General features: G+C 43.0%; 1 protein-coding gene across 1 annotated transcript in view; it reads right to left on the reverse strand.

Moving 5' to 3' along the window:
- The window catches only part of TYW1B (tRNA-yW synthesizing protein 1 homolog B), a 183,889-nt gene extending 161,139 nt beyond the window's left edge, over positions 1 to 22,750 (reverse strand). The window contains 4 exon segments of the mRNA XM_056556476.1: positions 1,814 to 1,915; positions 3,258 to 3,398; positions 13,383 to 13,525; positions 22,618 to 22,750. Coding sequence (XP_056412451.1) covers positions 1,814 to 1,915; positions 3,258 to 3,398; positions 13,383 to 13,525; positions 22,618 to 22,687 — 456 coding nt within the window. The 5' untranslated portion in view covers positions 22,688 to 22,750.
- Between the last annotated feature and the right edge of the window lie 102 nt (positions 22,751 to 22,852).

The raw sequence follows: 22,852 nt of genomic DNA on the forward strand, positions 1-22,852 counted from the left end.
CGACACTGTCAGGACTCTGATCAGCATGCCCATAATGCAATCACAGGGTCCCCTTCCGCTACATGGCAGATTGAGAACCTTCAAAAGGCCTTCGTGTCTGCCATGAAATCCTACTGCGGGATCACTGGTACTGTAGTCCTGGTATACGATATCAACTATACCGGGACTACATTACCAACAATCCCCCTGCATATCGCCAAACCGTGAGCTGATACCATTTCTCTTTTCCACAGTAATCAAAGAGGACCCCGACCCCTTAGGGTTCAAGCTCCTATCATCCATATGATTCAATGAATAAACCCCAAGTAGTTAAATAGTGAATGTTTGAAAGACACTTTTACAGGAACATGTTCTAATGCCGGAGGGTGCATAGCACCTAAGTCATCTTGCATCTTAAATATGCATTAGCATAACGTACCAAACACCATGAACTTAGATTATTGATACAATACTGTTCTACTTAAATCAACTATACTCACATCTACAGTACTGCCTGGTAAAAAGTTACATCTATATAGACTTGTGAATTGCTAATTCTACATATAATAATTATTATTTTACTATTTTAAAGTACACTCTTTAAACAATTATATTAAAAAAAAAAAAAATTTGAGCAAAAAAAAAAAAAATACTGGTTTTCTATTATCCTCTACCTCGGCTACCACAAGGGCCCTGTGGTATGCATGTTGTATGATAACGTTTTATCTATATAATAAATGTGATACACTGCTTTTTTCAACATATGCCACTAATCCTAATACTAAGTACGCTTGAGGACTACCTTTTCTAGTTTTTAACTCATTAAAAGCCATTGCACATTTAGGTATTGGTGCAGTGTACCCTAGCCCTAGTGTTGTGTGCTGCCCCTTTCCTATACTTTGTACGTATAAAGTAGGGATCGAACGATATCGTTTTTTTTTAGGGCCGATACCGATAATCTGTGGAAGTTAAGGCCGATAATTTATACAGATATTCCGGTATAAGTTACCGGCTATTTATCTCATCCTCCTGAGCTGTCACTGTGCGCACTGATGGTGACGTCGCGTTAAGGACGTCACTCGTCATTGCGCAGCACACAGCGTAACACAGGACGCAGCAGGAGCCAGAAGTAGCGTGGACCCTGGTCCCCGGGAACATGTAATTATAAAACCAGGGATGGGGGAGGCAATGGGGCCGCTGCGGTGCGGCGCGGCGCGGTGGGTCGGTGGGGTGGGGCGGTTGCAGTGCAGCGCATTATCGGATTATCGACAAGGTAATTGCCGATATCGATAACGCCCAAAATCGTGAATATCGGCCGATAATATATCGGCCAAACCGATCATCGGTCGATCCCTAGTATAAAGGCCTTATGTGGAAGATATTTACCAGCTTTATACTAGGTACAGGGGCTGTTTGTGTAGCACATATGTGCTGACAGGATCTCTTTATCGTCAGCTGATTGCCAGGTGTTCTAGAAATATAAGGCTATGTTCACATGGGTGTGGACATTCCCCCAACAGCGGAGTGCCGGCAAAACTCGTCTCAGACTCTACAGAAAGATTAGACATGTAAATTCTTTCTGCGGACTCCGGATTTCCACGGCAGATGTTGAAATCAATGGGACTCTGCTGCAGCAGAATGTCTGTGCGGAATTCTTATATATTAATGCAATATATGCACTACTGCTTGCATAAGAACAAACAATTATACTGATAATTTACCTGATATCTATTTAACCCTTCCAAAGAGTGATAAAGCCACTAAGAATATTTGGCCATGTCTAGAAATACAATTCATATGAATAAAGGGGAATTTCTCTTTATAGTTTGCTCACCTCTTCCGCCAAACTGTCATCGGGATCATAGTCTCTCATGTTAATAACTTCCACAGGAATGCCCAGAACAGTGACCTCTTCGGCAAGAGCACTAGCAAAGCCCTAGGAGCAAGGAGAAAAAAAAAAGGGGCACATGATGTAACATGCTATGTTATATCTTTAAAGTAGATATCGGATTATTTATTCTTGTGTAAGGCTGGGTTCACATTACTTTTTTACCAATACGGGACCGTATACAGCTGAGTGGAGCTAAAACTGGGCATTATTTGCCCTGTATGCAGTTTTCCCACCGGACCTAAAACCGCAGTATACGGTCTGTCCCTGACATGGACAGAGGTGTCAGAGAGCACTGTGGTCAGACAGAAAAAAAATTCAAAAAGAAAAGAACTTGCTGTGGAGCATACAGCAGCTGATAAGTACTGAAAGGATCAAGATTTGTATATAGAAGTAATCTGTTTAACTTTCTTGCACAAGTTGATAAAAAAAAAAAAGGAAGGTTTTCCACCGGAGCACCCCTTTAAATATACAGGTAGATAGTGCAGGTGACCCAGTTTGGAACGCTTCTTACCAGGTGAAATTGCCAATGAGGTCATTTCTGCACAAAGGAGGTGGACCCCTGCTGTATTTGCAACACTTTCTCCCACCTGCTCCAGCTGAATTCATCACCCACGTCATGCTGAGAGTGAAGCAGGAATGGAACATTCATGAAACAGTCGGTGATGTCGGCATCAGGCCACCTCCATTTTGCAGAAGAAATTACCACATTAGCAACTAGATGTATTTTGTTTGAAAAGCTGCACCTATTTTCACTTGGGGTAAAAAATAAAAAAATAAAACGTGTTAGTGCGGGGGTGACCCAGTTTCTAGCTACCTGTACATAATCAGGTTAGTGCAGGTGACCCTGCTGTCAGTCTCCCTTTAAAGGGAACCTTTCAGAACGGTTATGCTGCCCCCAGCTGATGGTATCATATTATAGCAACATATACTTTCTGTGATCTATTGTTTGTGTCGATATGTAACATAACGTAGTTTAGAAGCACCAGGATATTGATTAGGGGCCACCTTTCCTGCCAACCAGCTCATGATTGACAGATTTCTCACTATGCACAGAAGTTTCTCAATTCTACCTAGTGAATATGCTAAACTCCTCTCTGGCATATTGCCACAAGCAACAGATCATTGGAAATGGCAAGTCTGTAGCTACATTAGTCATAACCAGCCTAAAATATACCCTTTCAAGGGTTACTGCCATTTAAAAAACTTTTTATATATGTCAGACTTTACAATCTCTGGGAGACCAAGTGCCAAAACCTCCACTAATCACTAAAATGGAAAAAGGAGAAGACTCTGTGCTGTCTCTTTCTTGAAGACAGATTAATAGGCCTTGTAAACACAAGGGTTAACACTATAGCAGTCAGTACAGAATTTTTCTACTGTAACCTACCTTGGCAGTACCAGTTTGGGATCCATAGAAAACCTTGACTCCAGAAACAAAGACTTCCTTCTCCTTATTTCCACCAGGCGTTTTATTTGTTATTGCTTTACTTGTTAATGGGGGTGTACCATTCTGAGACAATGCTTCCACCTGTTAAGATTAAAAATACCTGGGTTAGTACTATAGCATAACAAATGGCAGCCACAGCTCTGGGATATTACTATAGCCAGTACCATTTGCTTGGTCAATGCCAGGGGTTAAACTCCTAAGCCCCATTCCCATTTTTATGTTCTGGTCATGTAAGGTTTGTAGGTGCAGTCCATGTTTGCAAATGTTTTTGGACAGTGTATCTATAACATGTGGATCTCGCGACTATTGGGTAGTCATCCTGACATTAGAGGTGACTTGAAGGAAATCTATTCTACAGACTGCAGAAAGCAATTACTGTACCTGGTCAGCAGAAGGGATTTCAAGAAACAATAACATTCCCAGTTATCAGCCCTTTGTATTATCTCATAATTGCTTCATTTCCTACACAAAGAATTCATTCTTCTAGTGGATGAATGGGGAACAGATGCAACTTACTTCAGAGCACAGTAATGACCCAGGGACTCCAACATCACTAAATTTTGTGTTTTTTGTACGGTTTGTTCCCCTTTTAAAACAAACGTGTAGCAGAACTTGAGCACAGCATTGAAGTCATTCCCAAGTCTATATATATTTTTACTTAAAATTAAATACTCACCCTACCAAACCACCCTCTTCATGAATATTAATTTCCCTGCCCCAGGGAGATCTCTTTCACAGTGAGAGGTCTGAAGTACTGGTGCCAACAGAGCATGTGCTACCAGGCTACATCCGGTAGAGGCAAGCCAAGGTTTAGACTGTGTTTAACATGAAGACGCAAGCCATGACAGATGTAAATCTTCTCAAAAAGTATGCTCTCCCATGTCTAGAACTGTTGCGCCAAACTTTCCCCCGCTCATTCCCTGGTAAGAGATCCCACAGAGTTTGAAAACTTCTGCTTTCTAAAATGTCCAAACGCCTTACATTTTTCCATCCATACAGATCATTACTTCTCTGCCTACCTCTCAGAACCTGAGTTCCTGGACTCTTGGGAACAGCAGTTTAATATGTCCCTCTGTAAACCAGGACACCCAGGACGGCATTTATCATTGTAGGTGTAAGTGAAGCATTTTTCTACACCCTTTTTTTTTTGTGTGCTGGTAATGCGTAGGAGCACCAAATTTATTAAATGTCACAGAGCATTTGATAAATTTTGTGCAGGTCACATTTTCTGAAACTTCTCTCTTCACATGGACCAAAAAGCTAAGCTAAGTCTGGGCTGGTGGAGTTTAGAGACTGTTCAGTGGCTTTGCACCTTTTCACAAAAAGGAGCAGTTCATAAAACCCTTCCATATCATGTGTATTGCCAAAATCAGCAGAAATGGGTAAACCAAAAAGGCACAAAAACCCTGCTTGCGCCTTTTGTAGACACAAAAAACAGTCTAAAGACAATTATAAATGTCGGCCACTGTTCTTGCCGATTCCCAGTTTCTCTAGGTATAAAACCCTGGCGCAGCTTTACCATACAAAACTGTCTCCATTGAATGTGTTCCTTTAACTAACTGGTGTTTTCACTCATTTATGGTGGATCTGTCCCCTTTTTGCTCCTTTTTGGGGCCAAATTGAAAAGGTAAGAAGGGCTGTTACATCATGTACAGCATGGGTGTCAAACGAGCACCAGCACGTCATCTTCGGTGCTCCGACTACCGCTCCTCCGGTCCCGGGACCTACTGCTACGGACCGGAGGAGTGGTGGTCAGAACACTGAAGTGGGGCAGTAAACAGGCATACAGCCTCCAGCCATACACTATATATGGCTGAAGGCTGTATGTCTGTGGGGGGGGGGGGGGGGGGGGGACCTCTACTGCACACCCAATGTGTACCTCAAGTGTACAAAAAGCTGGACCACCCCCTTTAACCTCTTAAGGACGCATGACGTACCGATACGTCACGAGTCCGCTCCAGTTCTATAGCAGCGTCATAGCGGGTCGGACCCGGCACCTAACAAAGGCCGGGACACGTGGCTAATAGCGCACGGCACTGATTGTGGTGCCGCACTATTAACCTTTAGACGAGGCGTTCCCCCTATGGGAGCTATAACATCGCAAAAAATAAATAAAAAATTTAAGATCATTTAACCCCTTCCCTAATAAAAAGTTTAAATCACCCCCCTTCCCCCCCCCCCCCCCCCCCCCCCCATTTAAAAAAAAAATAAAAAAATTGAAAATAAAAATAAAATTAAACGTGTGGAAATGTCCGAATTCTAAAAACATCATTAATTTAACCACACTGTCAATGGCGTACGCGCAAAAAATTCCAAAGTCAAAAATAGCGCATTTTTTGTCACTTTTTATAAATTGAAAAAATTAAATAAAAATCGATCAATAAGTCCGATCAATACAAAAACTCCAGATCACGGTGCAAAAAAAGGTAGGGTATAATTTTAACCTTATGGACCTACAGAATAAAGATAAGGGCCCTTATTTACTAAGAGTGTTGTGTAGGTTTCTTTGTGGGTTTTAATTCCCTACAATTTATTTTCCATGTAGGTTTCCCCTACATTTAGCAATTTTTTTTTTATTTTTTTATTTTATTTTTTTTTTAAACACATGCTCTGATCTGTCTGGTTTTCCTCAGCTCAAATCCACCACATTTTATGTGGAAACCTTAGTAAATATGTTGGATTTTTGTGAAAATGTCGGGATCTCGCCCCTTTTCGGAGAGCACGCCCCTTTTTTCGGGTTTTCTTAACAGAATGGAGAGTTAGACGGGGTTTTTTCAATTCTGGCGCAAAATCTGGCGCAGACAGAATTTCTGGCGCACAACTTGACAAAACATGTCGGGTTTGCAATAGTAAGTGAGGGCCAAGGTGTCATTTTTACCTAAAAATGTACTGTGTAGAAACGGAAGCCCCCAAAAGTTACAAAATGGCGTTCTTTCTTCAATTTTGTCGCACAATGATTTTTTTTTTTCCGTTTCACCGTAGATTTTTGGGTAATATGACTGATGTCATTACAAAGTAGAATTGGTGGTGAAAATAATAAGCCCTCATATGGATTTTAAGGTGCAAAATTGAAAAAGTTATGATTTTTTAAAGGTAAGGTGGAAAAAAAACGTAAGTGCAAAAACAGAAAAACCCCGGGTCCTTAAGGGGTTAAGTCTAATAGTAGTACTCATATGGTTAACCTAAGGCCTTCATTAGGTCCCAGTAGCGATGAGACTACATCACTACAGCTTGATGGCATCTTTCGTCGACCTTTATCTCTCGCCACCTGTACCAATTATACTGACAATGTTCCTCAGGCGTGCTGGTAGCTCCGCCCCTGGCCTTTTGTAGCCCTGCCCACAACCTTTCGTAGCTCACCTGACATTAGGCCTCTTGTTGCCGCTCTGCAGTGGAAGTGCTCTATCATGATGAGTTTCCCCATCTCCTCCAAGGAGCTGTCCTAGGTTGGTAAGGCTGTGTAAACTATTACTGTGGGGGAACGGAGTAGGGGAACATAAGAGCGGATGTGACCAACCAGCTCTATTAATGAAATTCAGCCTACAGTACCCATACAGGAAATTCCTAGCCCTGGGGGCCATTTCAGCCCCTATGCTCGTCACCAGAGTCATATGACATCTGACCCTTACAGAGGTCATAACAGGGATCGAATAATGCAAATACTATTGGGTAGATTCAGGGGAGGGTAAATTAGGAAGAAGACAGGGTGAGTAAATGTATTCTCCTGCTACGTAACAATTTTCTCCTTGTGTGTTTGTTTCATAAAGTGATGTGTAAAATACGCAAGAGTGGTAAATAAGATCGAGGGCGCCCTTGTTTTTCTTTCAAGGGGAAAGAAGCACCAGAGTATAGGGTTGGCCAGGAAGACTTGGCGATACTAATATATTTGACATGTTGTATGTTTTGACTTTTTGTAAAAGGTACGTGAAATAAAAAAAAAAAAAAAAAAAAAAAAAAGATTCAGGTAAACCTGGGACTGCAAAAGCGATAGAAGCACTAGGGAAGGTATATACGTTTTGCTCCCCCTTAAGCATCCTGCAGAGACTGACTGTAGGAGGGATGAATGTCTGTTGCTCCCTGTAACTTTGTGCACAGCATCGTACATTTATATTGCAGAAGCTGCACAACAGGTGAACTCCGGCTGCTATCAGTATAATGGCGGACATCAGCGATCACCCCGTAGAGGCCATCATCGTTAAGAATCATGGCATCTTTAGTAAAAATACAACTTGCAACACATTCGGCTGGGTCTGATGAGCTAAAATGGTCACCAGAGGTCTCCTCACCCCTCTCCAGCGTGCAGGATGGCTGATCTTGTGCAGCCTGGAGAGTACAGATTACAGAATTGCTGATTTGTGGTGACATCACATGTCAGAAAAAAAAAAAAAAAAATACAGGTCATGGCGCAAAAGGACCCTTTTTTCTTCTTCACTAAACTCTGGTATAATAACAGATCCCTGACGGACACCATTAGAGTCAATAGGATCTGTCAGGACCCGGAGGTGTCAGTTATGCTCCGACCCATTTTGGGACCATTTATATAAGTATTCTAGAGGATATGTCATGTTAGATTGCGATCTCGATATAATAAACAAATGGTGAAATCCCCCCTATTTAATGTCCAATCCCTCTATTTCATAAAGCCAACTCGTGCAATTACATGTTCATTGACTAAACATAAAATAGAGGGGATAAGCTATGAAATGGGAAGAAATTAGCTTAATTCCTCCTTCGCATTTCATGTTCCTGGCCTGGTATAGTGTAGTCCGCGCACTCTCCTGGCCTGGTATAGTGTAGTCCGCGCACTCTCCTGGCCTGGTATAGTGTAGTCCGCGCACTCTCCTGGCCTGGTATAGTGTAGTCCGCGCACTCTCCTGGCCTGGTATAGTGTAGTCCGCGCACTCTCCTGGCCTGGTATAGTGTAGTCCGCGCACTCTCCTGGCCTGGTATAGTGTAGTCCGCGCACTCTCCTGGCCTGGTATAGTGTAGTCCGCGCACTCTCCTGGCCTGGTATAGTGTAGTCCGCGCACTCTCCTGGCCTGGTATAGTGTAGTCCGCGCACTCTCCAGCATTGTTGTGTTGCTTTATTGTGCAGTGCAGCCACAGGAAAGGGAACACAGGGAGCATGTGTATTCCCCTTAAAGGGGTACTCCTGTGGAAAAAAAAAATTTTTTAAATCAACTGGTGCCAGAAAGTTAAACAGATTTGTAAATGACTTCTATTAAAAAAAATCTTAATCTTTCCAGTACTTTTTAGGATCTGTATACTACAGAGGAAATGGTTTTCTTTTTGTCACAAAGATCTCTTCTGACATCATGACCACAGTGCTTTCTGCTGACATCTCTGTCCATTTTAAGAATGGAGTAGGAGAAAATCCCCATATCAAACATATGCTGCTCTGGACAGTTCCTAAAATGGACAGAGATGTCAGCAGAGAGCACTGTGGTCATGATGTCAGAAGAGATCTTTGTGACAAAAAGAAAACCATTTCCTCTGTAGTATACAGATCCTAAAAAGTACTGGAAAGATTAAGATTTTTTTTAATAGAAGTCATTTACAAATATGTTTAACTTTCTGGCACCAGTTTATTTAAAAAAAATAATAAAAAAAAAAATAAAGTTTTCCACGGGAGTACCCCTTTAACCCCTTAAGGACATAGGGCGTATCCATACGCCCCCGTTTCCAAGTACTTAAGGACCGAGGGCGTATGGATACGCCCTGAGCATTTCCGACCCCCACCGCTAGCCGTAGGGGAGCCGGATGCCTGCTGAAATCGTTCAGCAGGCATCCCGGCATATCGCCCAGGGGGGTCATTATGTCCCCCCATGTCGGCGATTGCCGCAGATCGCTGGACAATTCAGTCCAGCGATCTGCGGCGGATTCCGGGTCAATCGGGTCTCCAGTGACCCGATGACCCGGAATTACTGGCTGATCAGAGCCTGCAGGGGTGAGGTGGCACTGGTGCCACCTCACGATTGCCCTAATTCGTCGGCCGGATTACCGGCCGACCAATCAGGGCGCCTGCTGCGGGTGTCACTCCCGCACCCGCTCCGCCCCTCTTCCGGAGGACGTGAGCGGGTGCGGGCAGAAGACCCCGGGTGCTGGGGACCCCGATCCCCGGCGTACCTGTTGGGATCGGGGCCCCAGGAGCGACGGCGGCGGCGAGGGACAGTCCTGCAGTGTGGATCGTTGGAGGTGAGTGACAGCCTCCTGCTGTTGCTTAGCAACAGCTCCCAGCATGCAACAAGGGCATGCTGGGAGCTGTAGTTATGCAACAGCAGGACTCAGACCACCACAACTCCCAGCATGCCCTTATGGGCATGCTGGGACTTATAGTTTTGCAACAGCTGGAGGCACATTCTTTCTATGGAAAAGTGTACCTTCAGCTGTTGTGTAACTACAACTCCCAGCTTGCACAATCAGCTAAAGTGCATGCTGGGAGTTGTAGTGGTGCATCTGGTGGTTGCAACAGCTGAAGGCACACTGAGTTAAGTAGTAAAACCAGTGTGTCTCCAGCTGTTACATAACTACAATCCCCAGCCAATGTAGTATGCCTCCGGCTGTAGCATAACTACAAGACCCAGCATGCCCTTCCGCTGTCCGTACATGCTGGGGGTTGTAGCTTTTACAACAGCTGAAGGCACACTGGTTGCAAAACACTGAGTTTGTTACCAAACTCGGTGTTTCACAACCTGTGTCTCCAGCTGTTGCAAAACTACAACTCCCAGCATGCACTGATAGACCGTACATGCTGGGAGTTGTAGTTTTGCAACAGCTGGATGTTCCCCCCCCAATGTGAATGTACAGGGTACACTCACATGGGCGGAGGATTACAGTAAGTATCCGGCTGCAAGTTTGAGCTGCGGCAAATTTTCTGTCGCAGCTCAAACTGCCAGCGAGAAACTGCTGTGAACCCCCGCCCGTGTGACTGTACCCTAAAAACACTACACTACCACAAAATAAAATGTAAAAAACACTACATATACACATACCCCTACACAGCCCCCCTCCCCAATAAAAATGAAAAACGTCTGGTACGCCACTGTTTCCAGAACGGAGCCTCCAGCTGTTGCAAAACAACTACTCCCAGTATTGCCAGATAGCCACTGACTGTCCAGGCATGCTGGAAGTTTTACAACAGCTGGAGGCCCCCTGTTTGGGAATCACTGGCGTAGAATACCCCTATGTCCACCCCTATGCAATCCCTAATTTAGGCCTCAAATTGCGCATGGCACTCTCACTTTGGAGCCCTGTCGTATTTCAAGGCAACAGTTTAGGGCCACATATGGGGTATCGCCGTACTCGGGAGAAATTGGGCTTCAAATTTTGTGGGGTAATTTCTGCTATTACCCTTTTTAAAAATGTAAAATTTTTGGGAAAACAAGCATTTTAGGTAAAAAAAAAAATTATTTTTTTTACATATGCAAAAGTCGTGAAACACCTGTGGGGTATAAAAGGTTCACTTAACCCCTTGTTACGTTCCCCGAGGGTTCTAGTTTCCAAAATAGTATGCCATGTGGTTTTTTTTTTGCTGTTCTGGCACCATAGGGGCTTCCTAAATGTGGCATGCCCCCAGAGCAAAATTTGCTTTCAAAAAGCCAAATGTGACTCCTCTTCTGAGACCTGTAGTGCGCCAGCAGAGCAATTTTCACCCCCATATGGGGTGTTTTCTGAATCGGGAGAAATTGGGTTTCAAATTTTGGGGAGTATTTCTGCTATTACACTTTTTAAAAATGTAAAATTTTTGGGAAACCAAGCATTTTAGGTAAAAAAAAAAATTTTTTTTACATATGCAAAAGTCGTGAAACACCTGTGGGGTATCAAAAATTGGGTCTACAAGAACATGAGAGTGTAAAAAATGAAGATTTTGAATTTTTTCCTTCACTTTGCTGCTATTCCTGTGAAACACCTAAAGGGTTAATACACTTACTGAATGTCATTTTGACTACTTTGGGGGGGTGCAGTTTTTATAATGGGGTCATTTATGGGGTATTTCTAATATGAAGACCCTTCAAATCCACTTCAAAACTGAACTGGTCCCTGAAAAATAGTGAGTTTGAAAATTTTGTGAAAAATTTCAAAATTGCTGCTGAACTTTGAAGCCCTCTGGTGTCTTCCAAAAGTAAAAACTCATAAATGTTATGATGCAAACATAAAGTAGACATATTGTATATGTGAACCCAAAAAAAAAAATATTTTGAATATCCATTTTCCTTACAAGCAGAGAGCTTCAAAGTTAGAAAAATGCAAAATTTTAATTTTTTTCATCAAATTTGGTGATTTTTCACCAAGAAAGGATGCAAGTTACCATAAAATTTTACCACTAAGTTAAAGTAGAATATGTCACGAAAAAACAATCTCGGAATCAGAATGATAACTAAAAGCATTCCAGAGTTATAAATGTTTAAAGTGACAGTGGTCAGATTTGCAAAAAAACGCTCCGGTCCTTAAGGTGAAAAAGGTCTCGGTCCTTAAGGGGTTAAGGACCGTGAGGGGGTTTGTTGTGAGGGTTTTTGTTTTTTTTCTTCCTATGATTAAAATTGTCCTCTTCTGACCCCTAGCTCTCTTATTTTTCCATATACCAGGCTGTATGAGGCTCATTTTTCTGCTGTGATCTGTAGTTTTTATCGGTACCATTATTTTTTTTACTTTTTGGTCACTTTTTAATACCGCGCGGTTTCATTTAGGTTATATTTTAATAGTTCTGACATTTACGCACGCGACATGGTTATGTTTATTTTTACGCACCCTGTATGGTTGTTTTTTTACATTAATTTATTTTGAAATGGGGAAGAGGCTTATTAACAATTAATACCTTTTTGTTTTTACATTTTTTTCCCTCATGATTTTATTAGTCCCCATAGGGCAGTGTTTTTCAAACAGTATGTCTTCAGTTGTTGCATAACTACAACTCCCAGCATGCCAGGACAGCCAAAGGCTGTCCGGGCATGCTGGGAGTTGTAGCTTTGCAACAGCTGGAGGAACACTGTTTGGAAAACACTGCCATGGGGACTATTAGATGTAATCTTGTGATTGCAGACACTGAACAATGTTGTGCCATAGGAGCTCATAGCACAGCATTGATCAATGTTTTCGGCGCTCCATTACTACTGGCAGCATTATTAGAGTGCCGATCGGACGAGCCGGAGGCTACCGGCATTTTGGACGCCGCGATCAACCTTGCGATCACGGCGTCTAAAAGGTTAATGCCGGACATCACCCGGATCGGTGATGTCCAGCTTTAGCCAGTCTGAAGAGAGCTGAGCTCCTGATCTCACTTCATTTCCCTGCTGCACGGCTGCGCCGTTTATTTATGGCGGCCGGCCGTTGTGGGGTTAACCTCCTCACCTGATGTACGCTGCCAATCACAGGAGGAGAGCGCAGTCACGTGGACTGCTAGGCCAATCCTCGCCGCCAATGAAGGTAGGGGAGCGCAGTGAGGTGCTGCTGCTGCACCAATCCACGCTGCCACCAAAAGGAGCCCATGCCACCGCCACATGAGCCCCTGCTGCCATCACCAGAGCTCCTGCCGTCAGGCAGCTGTCATCGGAGCAGGTAAATAATATGCACTTTTTTAGCAACGGACAAAATCGACATATCCCAATTGGCAAAAATCGCAATAAAATTGCTGTTGCGATATATCGTGCAGGCCTAGGATCAATTTAATCGTATTGACCCAGAAAATAAAGAAAATATGTAATTTTTTGCATAAAGTGTACAGTGTGAAAACGAAACAGGAAGGATGTTGGCAGGAAGTTGGCAGCGATACCTTTAAATTGGGTAGTGTAAGAGGGATTATTTATCATTATTTTCGGTCTAGTGTAGACAAATAGTGATTTTATAAATAATCCTACCACCCGCTCGTCTCGGTTTGTGACCGTGATCACTAACCAAAAGGGATGAATACTGCCCTATGTGAAACAAGCAAATGTTGGCTGATCAAAGATTGTGTCGCTCTATAAACTAAAATGTACACTCTGGTAATGTGAATGATCGTTTGCAAACCAACTAGTACACCAACCATGCTCAAAACAGGACAGCAGAAAAAAATATAAATATATAGACCTGATTCTTTTTTCTCCCTGTGATGACATGACTGCAGATCCAGACAGTGATACCAAATGCAGCACAGGAATAGATGTAAAACCTGTTGAGCCATAACAGCATCAGATGTGCATGTAGAAATTCCCATAGTGCAGCAGATGCATCTAAAAACAAGAGAGACCCATAAGAGGTTAAAAACAAAAAACACAAATTCAAATCTGTGATTTCATTTAAACACATATATACAGCACACATTATTACATTTAAAGAAATCCTTTTTGGAAAGCAAATTATTTCTGTGATGCTCTCGCAACAAATTTGGGGATAACATATTACTGAGTGTAACTCCGGGAGATACGTAAACAGAGAAGCCCACGGGTCAAAATGCGTTACCTCCTTTAAGCATTTACGATCACCACTGGCCACTGTAAGCAGGAGATAGCTGAAAAACCTGGAAGAATTGAGGTGGGGCAACCCCTTAAATAATTATCGAATAAATAAAATATAGATTCAGTGCTGGATTGTATTTTTTTTTACACCATTTTAGGTTAGGGTAACGCATGCCATAGCATGCTGTTGCTTATTTTCCTACTCCTTAAAAGTAAACTGGTAGTAAAAGCAGCTGCAGAAAAATGTGAAGTTAAATACAGCATGTGTGACCTTATCCTTAGGGAACATTCACACATCATGTACGCGCTGTAGATTTTCAGCTATTAAATAAATACAAATAAATTGTTAAATGCAGCACCAGATCCGATACGTGTGAATGTACCCTTATATAAATTTTTATATATATATATCTGCATAAATATCCAATAAGAACAGCACCTCCAGAAATGTAAAGAAAAAAAGAAGTTGGGGTGCCCGCATATTCTGAACCTCGGTCCACTGGTTCCTCAATGCATACAAAAATATAGAAGCAGCACACCACAGGTAGATTTCAAAGGAACTGTGAATTTATTCCATGATGTGAGAGACATGCTGCATAGATAGTGCTACCCTTTCCTCTTTATCGGAGTAGTCCAGTCCTAAAAAAAAAAAAAAAATTTATAATAATAATTATCCCCTATCCTAAGTATAGGGGATAAGTTTCAGATCGCAGAGGGGTCCGACTGCTGGGCCCCCCCACGATCTCCTGTACGGGGCCCCAGTAGCCCGCGGGAAGGGGGCGTGTTGACCACCACACATAGTAGCGGGCAACAAACCCCCCCCCCCAATACAGCGCTACGGCAGAGCTGAAGATTGCAGAAGGCAGCGGTCCAGCTCTGCCATAGAGTTGTATTGAGGGGGCGTGATCTGAAACATATCGCCTATCTTTAAGATAGAGGCTAAGTTTTTCAGGACTGGACTACTCCTTTAAACTGTGAGGTAAAGCTGGGGAAGCAGTTTTCACAAGAGTGGCTGCAAGTGTCACAGTCCTTACAATAGCTATAACAATGGTTTAGCAACATTGACTCATTTTGTACTTCTTTTAAAAGCAGTAGTCCTATGTCACAAAGCTATCCCTATTAACTGATCACAAAAACGAGGACAAAACTGTCCCAGGAAAGAATGATGCACACTGCGCTCTATTCATTTGCTATGAGGCCACCAAATCTTTTTTGCCAGCTGTAGAAAACTAATGGAGTGCTTGATGTATACTATTTCAGGGACAATATTGTCCCCATTCTCATGATTGGTTAGGGTCCCAGCAATTGGAACCCCACTGATCAGGTTGTTTTGCCCTATCCTGGGGCTAGGGAATGACCTCATCTGATAGCAAAAACAAAGTTTTTACAGAGACAAATAAAAGCTATACCAAACAATATTATTACTATGTGCATGGGCATCCATCACCAATAGTGAAGACTAGATATAACTTTGCTCCAGCTGGTGAGACTCCAGTAGAAAATGATTGAAAAGGCCTGCTCTAGAGCAATGTCTGCCCAGGAGACCCAAGAGAAGCAATGAACAGCATTTTATTGTTTCTGTCTTCCTAACTGCTAGGTACACAGCACCCATTTGAGCACTGGCATCCATAGGCTGTCACTCATCTGGCCTGCTTGCCCCTGTAATTGAGGCTGGTACAGCCACAGTAGTTATGGCAAAAATAAAAATTTAAAAAAAGATTTGAAAAAGCAAACCATAATACATAATATACAAATTAGTAATCTCCTGCCAATTGTACATAAAGCCTTGCCACTAATGCCATATATCAAAATAACAAAACACAAATGATGTGGGGCGGGGGTATTTCAGGGGATTCACTTAGTTCTTTCAAACAAAGCTGCCAGAACCATCCTGTTTCTTAGGGCTTCCCATTTTTTATTAAGACACATTGAAAATGCCATCATCATATTGCTCAGCGATTGCTTGAGCAAGCAGTTTCTATATGTCAGGACATGGAGGACATTTATCAATGTTGGCATAGATAGATGTTTTTTGTAGATAATTTGGTTGGTCTAAATTTGGCAAATTTACCATGCTTGTGCAAGCCACGCGATATTTTTTGTGCTAAGTTCTAAATCTCCACACAGTTCTTTTTGTATAGCTGAGCTGCACCTCACAGGATAAGTGTTGTGTCCTGGACACGGGCATTTTGTTCTATTGCTTTGAGGCTCGGATTCCATTGAGGTTTTTTGTCCACCTCAAAACGCCAGAAAAACTGCCACAGCTTTCTCCTGTGTTTTGGCAGTTTTTCCGGTGCTTTTGCTGGTGTGGGGTACCACTCTATGGGTCGGAGACACTCTGCATCTGACCCAGTGAGGAGTGATGTGAGGAGTGATATATAGCGTATACATATACAGGGTGCAGAGCATCACTACTTACCTCTGCCAGCTGTATAGTATACAGGGGTGCATAGTGTACCCATGTATACTATACAAAAGACCAGCAAGGAAAGAGTTAACCCACGCTGCTGCTGAGCAGTTCTGGGTTAAGTCTTTGTGCGCTATCCTATATATACAGCCATCTATAGATGAGGAGATGATGGAGGCTCTCTGCTTAGGAACACACTGCACTATGGGAGAGCGCCAAAAATGTGTTAACCCATTTTTCATTTTTTTTTCTTTTCATTTCAGATACAAGAAACGGAGGACTATGTCAGATTTGGTGGACTGCGATGATGACCAGTATTTTTTTTTATTTCAATAAAAGGGTTAAAGGCTGTGGGGGAAGTTTTTTTAAATTAAACGATTTTTCCAATGTGTCGTGTTTTTTTATAATTGAATTTTCAGGCTTACTAGTGGAAGCAGTCTTGTAGACAGAATCCATTACGAAGCCGGGGCTTAGTGTTAGCCCCAAAAACAGCTAACGCTAACCTCTAATTATTACCCCGGTACCCACCGCCACAGGGGTGCCAGGAAGAGCAGGCCCCAACAGGTCAGGAGCATCAAAAATGGCGCTACTGAGCCTAGGTGGTAACAGGCTGATGTTATTTAGGCTGGGGAGGGCCAGTAACAATGGTCCTCACCAACCCTGGTAACGTCAGGCTGTTGTTGCTTGGTTGTAATCTGGCTGAAACTGAAAACATGGGGAACCCAATGCGATTTATTTATTTTATTTAGCCCCTTAAGGACCAGGCATTTTTCAGTTTTTGCACTTTCGTTTTTTCCTCCTTACATTTTAAAAATCATAAATCTTTCAATTTTGCACCTACAAATCCATATGATGGCTTATTTTTTGCGCCACCAACTCTACTTTGTAATGACATCAGTAATTTTACCCAAAAATCTACGGCGAAACGAAAAAAAAAAAAAATCATTGTGCGACAAAATTGAAGAAACAGAAAAAAATGCAATTTTTTAACTTTTGGAGGCTTCCGTTTCTACGCAGTAAAATTTTTTGTAAAAATGAGATTCTTTATTCTGTAGGTCCATACGGTTAAATGATACCCTACTTATATAGGTTTGATTTTGTATTACTTCTGGAAAAAAAAAACATAACTACATGCACAAAAATGTATAAGATTAACCCCTTAACGACGATGGACGTAAATGTATGTCATGGTGACGTGGTACTTAACGCACCATGACGTACATTTACACGCCGCTATTATCGCGAGCACCGAAGCAGTGCTCGCGTAATGCTCGGCAGGTCCCGGCTGCTATCAGCAGCCAGGGACCCGCCGGTAACGGCAGACATCCACAATCGCGCGGATCTCTGCCATTAACCCCTCAGATGCAGTGATCATCACGGGGATCCGATCATCCAGCATGGCAGCCGGAGGTCGCCTCACCTGGCTCCCAGGGTCTTCTGCTAAAAACTTCTAAAATTGCTGTTTTTTTTTTGTCACATTTTATTCCCCATAAAAAAAAAATTCTAAATTTATAAGAAGTAAAACCTAAGAAAATTTTAATCGTATTGACCCACAGAAGAAAACATGTCATTTTTACCATGAAGTGTACAGCGTGAAAGCAAAACCTTCCAAAATGTGCCAAATTGCGGTTTTCTTTTCAATTTTCCCACATAAATAATAATTGTTTGGTTGCGCCGTACATGTTATGGTAAAATAAGTGATGTAATTACAAAGTACAATTGGTGACGCAAAAAACAAGCCCTCATATGGGTCTGTGGATGGAGATATAAGAGAGTTATGATTTTTAGAAAACAAGGAGGAAAAAAAACGTAGATATTAAAATAAAATTGGTCTGGTCCTTAAGGGGTTAAAATTGTCATCTTCTGATCCCTATAACTTTTTTTTTCCCACAAACGATTTAAGGGCTCATTTTTTTGCACCATGATCTGAAGTTTTTATCGGTACCATTTTTGCTTTGATCTGACTTTTTGATCACTTTTTTCCATTGTTTTATGGTATTAAAAAAGTGACCAAAAATACACTATTTTGGACTTAGGAATGTCTTTGCACGTACGCCATTGACCGTACGGTTTAATTAGCTATATATTTTTATGGTTTGGACATTTACGCATGCGGCGATACAACGTTTTTTATTTTTTATTTAATTTTATTTATTTTTTTACACTTTTTTAAATGGGTAAAGGGGGTGATTCTGGTTTTTATTAGGGAAGGGGTTAAAGGGAACCAATCATCAGATTTTACCCTAAATAACGCTTGGCAAAGCATTATATAGGGTAAAATCTTTATATTCACAATTCCCGGGGGATGCTCCTACCCCCAGGGATGGTGAAGATATGAAGTTATAAACTAGTCACCACCACCGCCGCCGTAAGTAGTCACCTGGGCGGGGAGCTTTTTTCACCTACTCCCGTTCTTCTGCAGGCAGCGACGCCCCTCCGCTTGATTGATGGGCACCGTCATCGCTCTGCTTTGTCTGTTCACTGTTCATTGAGAGGAACAATGACGCTGCCCATCAATCAAGCGGAGGGGCGTCGCTGCCTGCAGAAGAACGGGAATAGGTGAGTGGAGCTCCCCGCCCAGGGGTCTATTTACGGCCGTGGCGGTGACTAGTTTATAACTTCATATCTTCACCATCCCTGGAGGCAGGAGCGTCCCCCGGGGATGGTGAGGACAACAATTTTACCCTATATAACGCTTTACCAAGCATTATATATGGTAAAATCTGATGATTGGTTCCCTTTAAATCACATTAACTTTTTTTATGCAGTGTTTTAGCCCCCTCTAGTGGCTATAAAGCTGCATGCACTGATCTCTTACTCTGTTCAATGCATTGATCAGTGTTTTCTGCGCTTGATTTCTCAAGCCTGGATTTCAGGCTTGGAGCAATCAAAGGCCGATCGGACAGCCGAGAGCAAAGTAAGACACCTCCCGCTGTCCTGTCAGCTGTTCGGGATGCCGCGATTTCACCGCAGCGATCCAGAACAGCTCCGCTGAGCTAACCGGCAGTGTATTCTCCCGTTTTAGACACCGCGATCAACTTTGATCGCGCCATCTAAAGGGCTAATACCGGAAATCAGCCCGATCGGCGATGTCCGATATTAGCCGCGGGTCCTGTTGCTGATAGCAACCAGGACCCCGCAGAAACAAAGCACGCTCAGCTTCTGAGCGCACTTCACAGATCGGAAGCCGGCCAAAGGATGTAAATATACTTCTGTGGTCGTTAAGGCTATTAAATTTATATATATATTTTAAAAAAAGAGAGAGAGGGGGATATTTTCTGTATCAGCCAGATGCCAACCAAGCAGCAAAAGCCTGACGTTACCAGGGTGGGTGAGGACCATTCTTATTAGCCCTCCCCGGCCTAAATAAAGTCAACCTGTTACCACCCATCAGCGCTATATCTGACGCTCCGGGCCTGTTGATACCTGCTCTTTCCGCTACCACTGGTGCGGTGGGTACCAGGGTAATAATTGGGGGTTAGCAATAGCTGTTTTTGGGCTAACGCTAAGCCCCGGCTCAGTAATGCATTCCGTTTTCTTTTAAATAAAAATAAATAAATAAAATAATAAAAACACTCCCCCACAGCCCTCATTAACACTTGTGGAGATTTGAAAAAAAAAATTTTTATAAAAATTCAGGTCATCGTCACAGTCCACCAAATCCGATGTAGTCCTCCGCATTCACCTGAAATGAGAAGAGGAGAAAAACACGAAAAATGGGTTAGTACATTTTTGGTGCTCTCCCATAATACAGTGTGTTCATAAACAAGGAGCCTCCAATTGTTGACAAACTACAACTCCCATCATGGAGGCTGTAGTTAAGCAACAGCTGAAATTTCCTCGTTTGGGAACACACTGCCAGAAATGCTCTGTTCCCATTATGCAAAACGCATAATGAGAACAGAGCCATACTTACCACCCTGGCTTCAGACCTGGACCATGTAGCACCGCCCCCTAATCTCATCACTAGGGGGTGAAGCTACACATATCAGGCTCGGACAGCTTCTGTGTTTTCAAAGTTAAAGGTCGCAGGTGGTCTCAGGAGTGAGACCCCATGTGATCTGTTCCTCTGACTACTACACCCATCATGGGACATACTGTGTTCCATGATGGGAGTAATAGTACCGCAGTGCTGCGGGACTCTTTTGGGACTACAAATTCCATCATGGACACAGACTGTCCATGATGGGAGTTGTAGTCCAGGAGCTAAGGGATAGATCTCAGTGTGTCATTCTCCCAAGACCTGCATTTATTAACCTGAAGCACATGCCGCTCTACTGCACTCCCTGCCAACTCCAGGTGGGGAATATACAGCTGTCACAATTCATAATCCCCACCGCAGAGAGACAGGAGCTCAGATTGGTCAGTAGCTATTCACCAGTCAGAACTACAGTCGGCAGGGATTTTGAATGGTGACACTGCAGAGTTCATATTCCCCGCCCAGAGCTAGCCGGGGAGCGGCATGTGCTGCCCACTTATCAAATTAATAAAAGTGGTTTGCGGCTGGTCTTAGGAGTGAGACCCTGGGATCCGTCCCTAAGCCCCTGGACAACTGTCCATGATGGGAGTTGTAGTCCAAACAGTCAAAGAAGAGTCATTGTACAAAATTTGCAGGGACGTTTAGAAAATTAAAGTAGTGTAAAGGCAGTGATAAATGTCCCCCATAGAACGGAAAACCCTAACCTGTGGAATCTGCAGAGAATCTGAATAAGATGAGTAAGCGATACTGCTGCCCTGTAACATATTCTCTCTGGAACACCCTCTAATACAGTAATCCAAAGTTGCTAACTGTCCTGTGTTTGCTGGGACAAAGAAGACATATCAAAAGTTTTGATGGTTCAGGGTGAAAGCGATCAGACGGCGACCAATTGTTAGAACAACTCCAGAGACCAGGGGTCTCAAACTCAAATTATCTGGGGGCCACTGGAGGTCGAGGTTGGGCCGCATGCGCCCCTCACATAAAATGTCCCCATCATGTGCCCCTCACATATAATGCCCCATCATGTCACCTCACACGTAATGCCCCCAACATGCCACCCAGATAGATATGACCCCCATCTGGTAGGACTCCCAAGTAGGTATAGAGGCCCCAGATAGATATGATCCCCATCATAGGCAGGTAGGGCTCCTATTTAAACAATTATGCCCCCTAAGATGATAGGTTACCCTTGGTGATAAGCAGGTCCTCCCTTATTAGGCAAGTTAAGTTTCACAGCTACAGTACTTACATCTCCCTGCCGCAGCCTTAAACGAGCCTCCTTTGCGGTGAAGCGCGCGACTGGTGACGTAATCAAATGTGCCGCGCAGGACATCAGCGTCCTGCGCATGAGATGAAGTCACCAATCGTACGCATCCCTCCAGGGAGGCTCCTTATAGGCTGCAGCAAGGAGATATAGGTACAGTAGCAGTGTGTGAAGTCTTCCAGCATTTAGCGCTGCTTGCCCGAAGCATAACTTATTGATTATTAAATAATATAGTGAATGGTGAGAATCACACTATTTAAAAACACAGCCCCCTTGTGTGCGGAGCACAGCAGGTTATTGGAATACCTCTATAGCTCATATGGAAGACATCAGATGTCTCCAATATTTGATACAATGGTGTATTTAATCCTCATGTCACATTGAGGCCACCAGTGGTTCTTTTCCAACTCAGAACATTTAGAGACAAACAAGGGGGCTGTGTTTTTTAAATAGTGTGATTCTCACTATTCACTATATTTAATAATCAATAAAAGTTATGTTTTAGTTTAGACACATATATAGAGGTCTTGTTAACCCCGGTGGGGTTAAATTGTTATCGTTTAATACCTCTTTATGTGTTTTGAGGCCAGATTATAGTAGGCGTGCCCGAAGCAGGGCTAAATGCCTGAAGAAATCACCTGCCCAGGGCGAAAAGTTTTGTTTCGCAGGCCACAAATGGCCCATGGGCCGGGAGTTTGAGACCCCCTGCCATAGACTAACACTGCAAGTTCTTCTCACTTGGCACACACTGCATCCAGCTGATTCCAGCCATTGGCTGTGGTTTGAGCACTCAGGCCCTGACATGTCTATACAACAGATTAAATTAAATAATTATGTGACAGTGTCAATTTAAACATCCTGGACAACAAGATAAATGCACTAATCACAGCACTACCAGCAAATCACAGCACTTCTTCAATGGACACCTCATGTGGCAGCAGCTGTACCCAGACAACTAATTGGCTGCTTGGATGAGATATGCCAAGGAGCAAAATTCTATCCAGCATGCTGGGAGTTGTAGTTTTGCAACAGCTGGAGGCACCCACCTTGGGAAACACTGCTTTATATAGAAATGATAAATTTTGAAATTGAGTCATAGGTGATTATATATATATATATATATATATATATATATATATAAAGTAAAAGGGTCCTTCATGCTGAAGTTAACTATTATATGACCACGCCAGTGCAGAGGCCTGGGTGCCCGTACCCACCTTCCTCTTGTTGGGCGCTCACACAAGCCCCTGGCACCAGCAGCACTAATATGTTACTGATGCCCTTCATCCTGAGCCCTATCCGCTCCACACTAACACGAGGCAGGCAGCAGACACCACAACACTCCGCGCTCAGCTTTCCTCACACTCATGCCACACAGGGGGCCGCCATATTTGTTTCCTGACGTATCAGACGTCACTTTTTTTCCCCACTTTAAACCAACTTTATTAAACT

Source organism: Hyla sarda, chromosome 2 (assembly GCF_029499605.1).
Source record: "Hyla sarda isolate aHylSar1 chromosome 2, aHylSar1.hap1, whole genome shotgun sequence".
NCBI lineage: Eukaryota > Metazoa > Chordata > Amphibia > Anura > Hylidae > Hyla > Hyla sarda.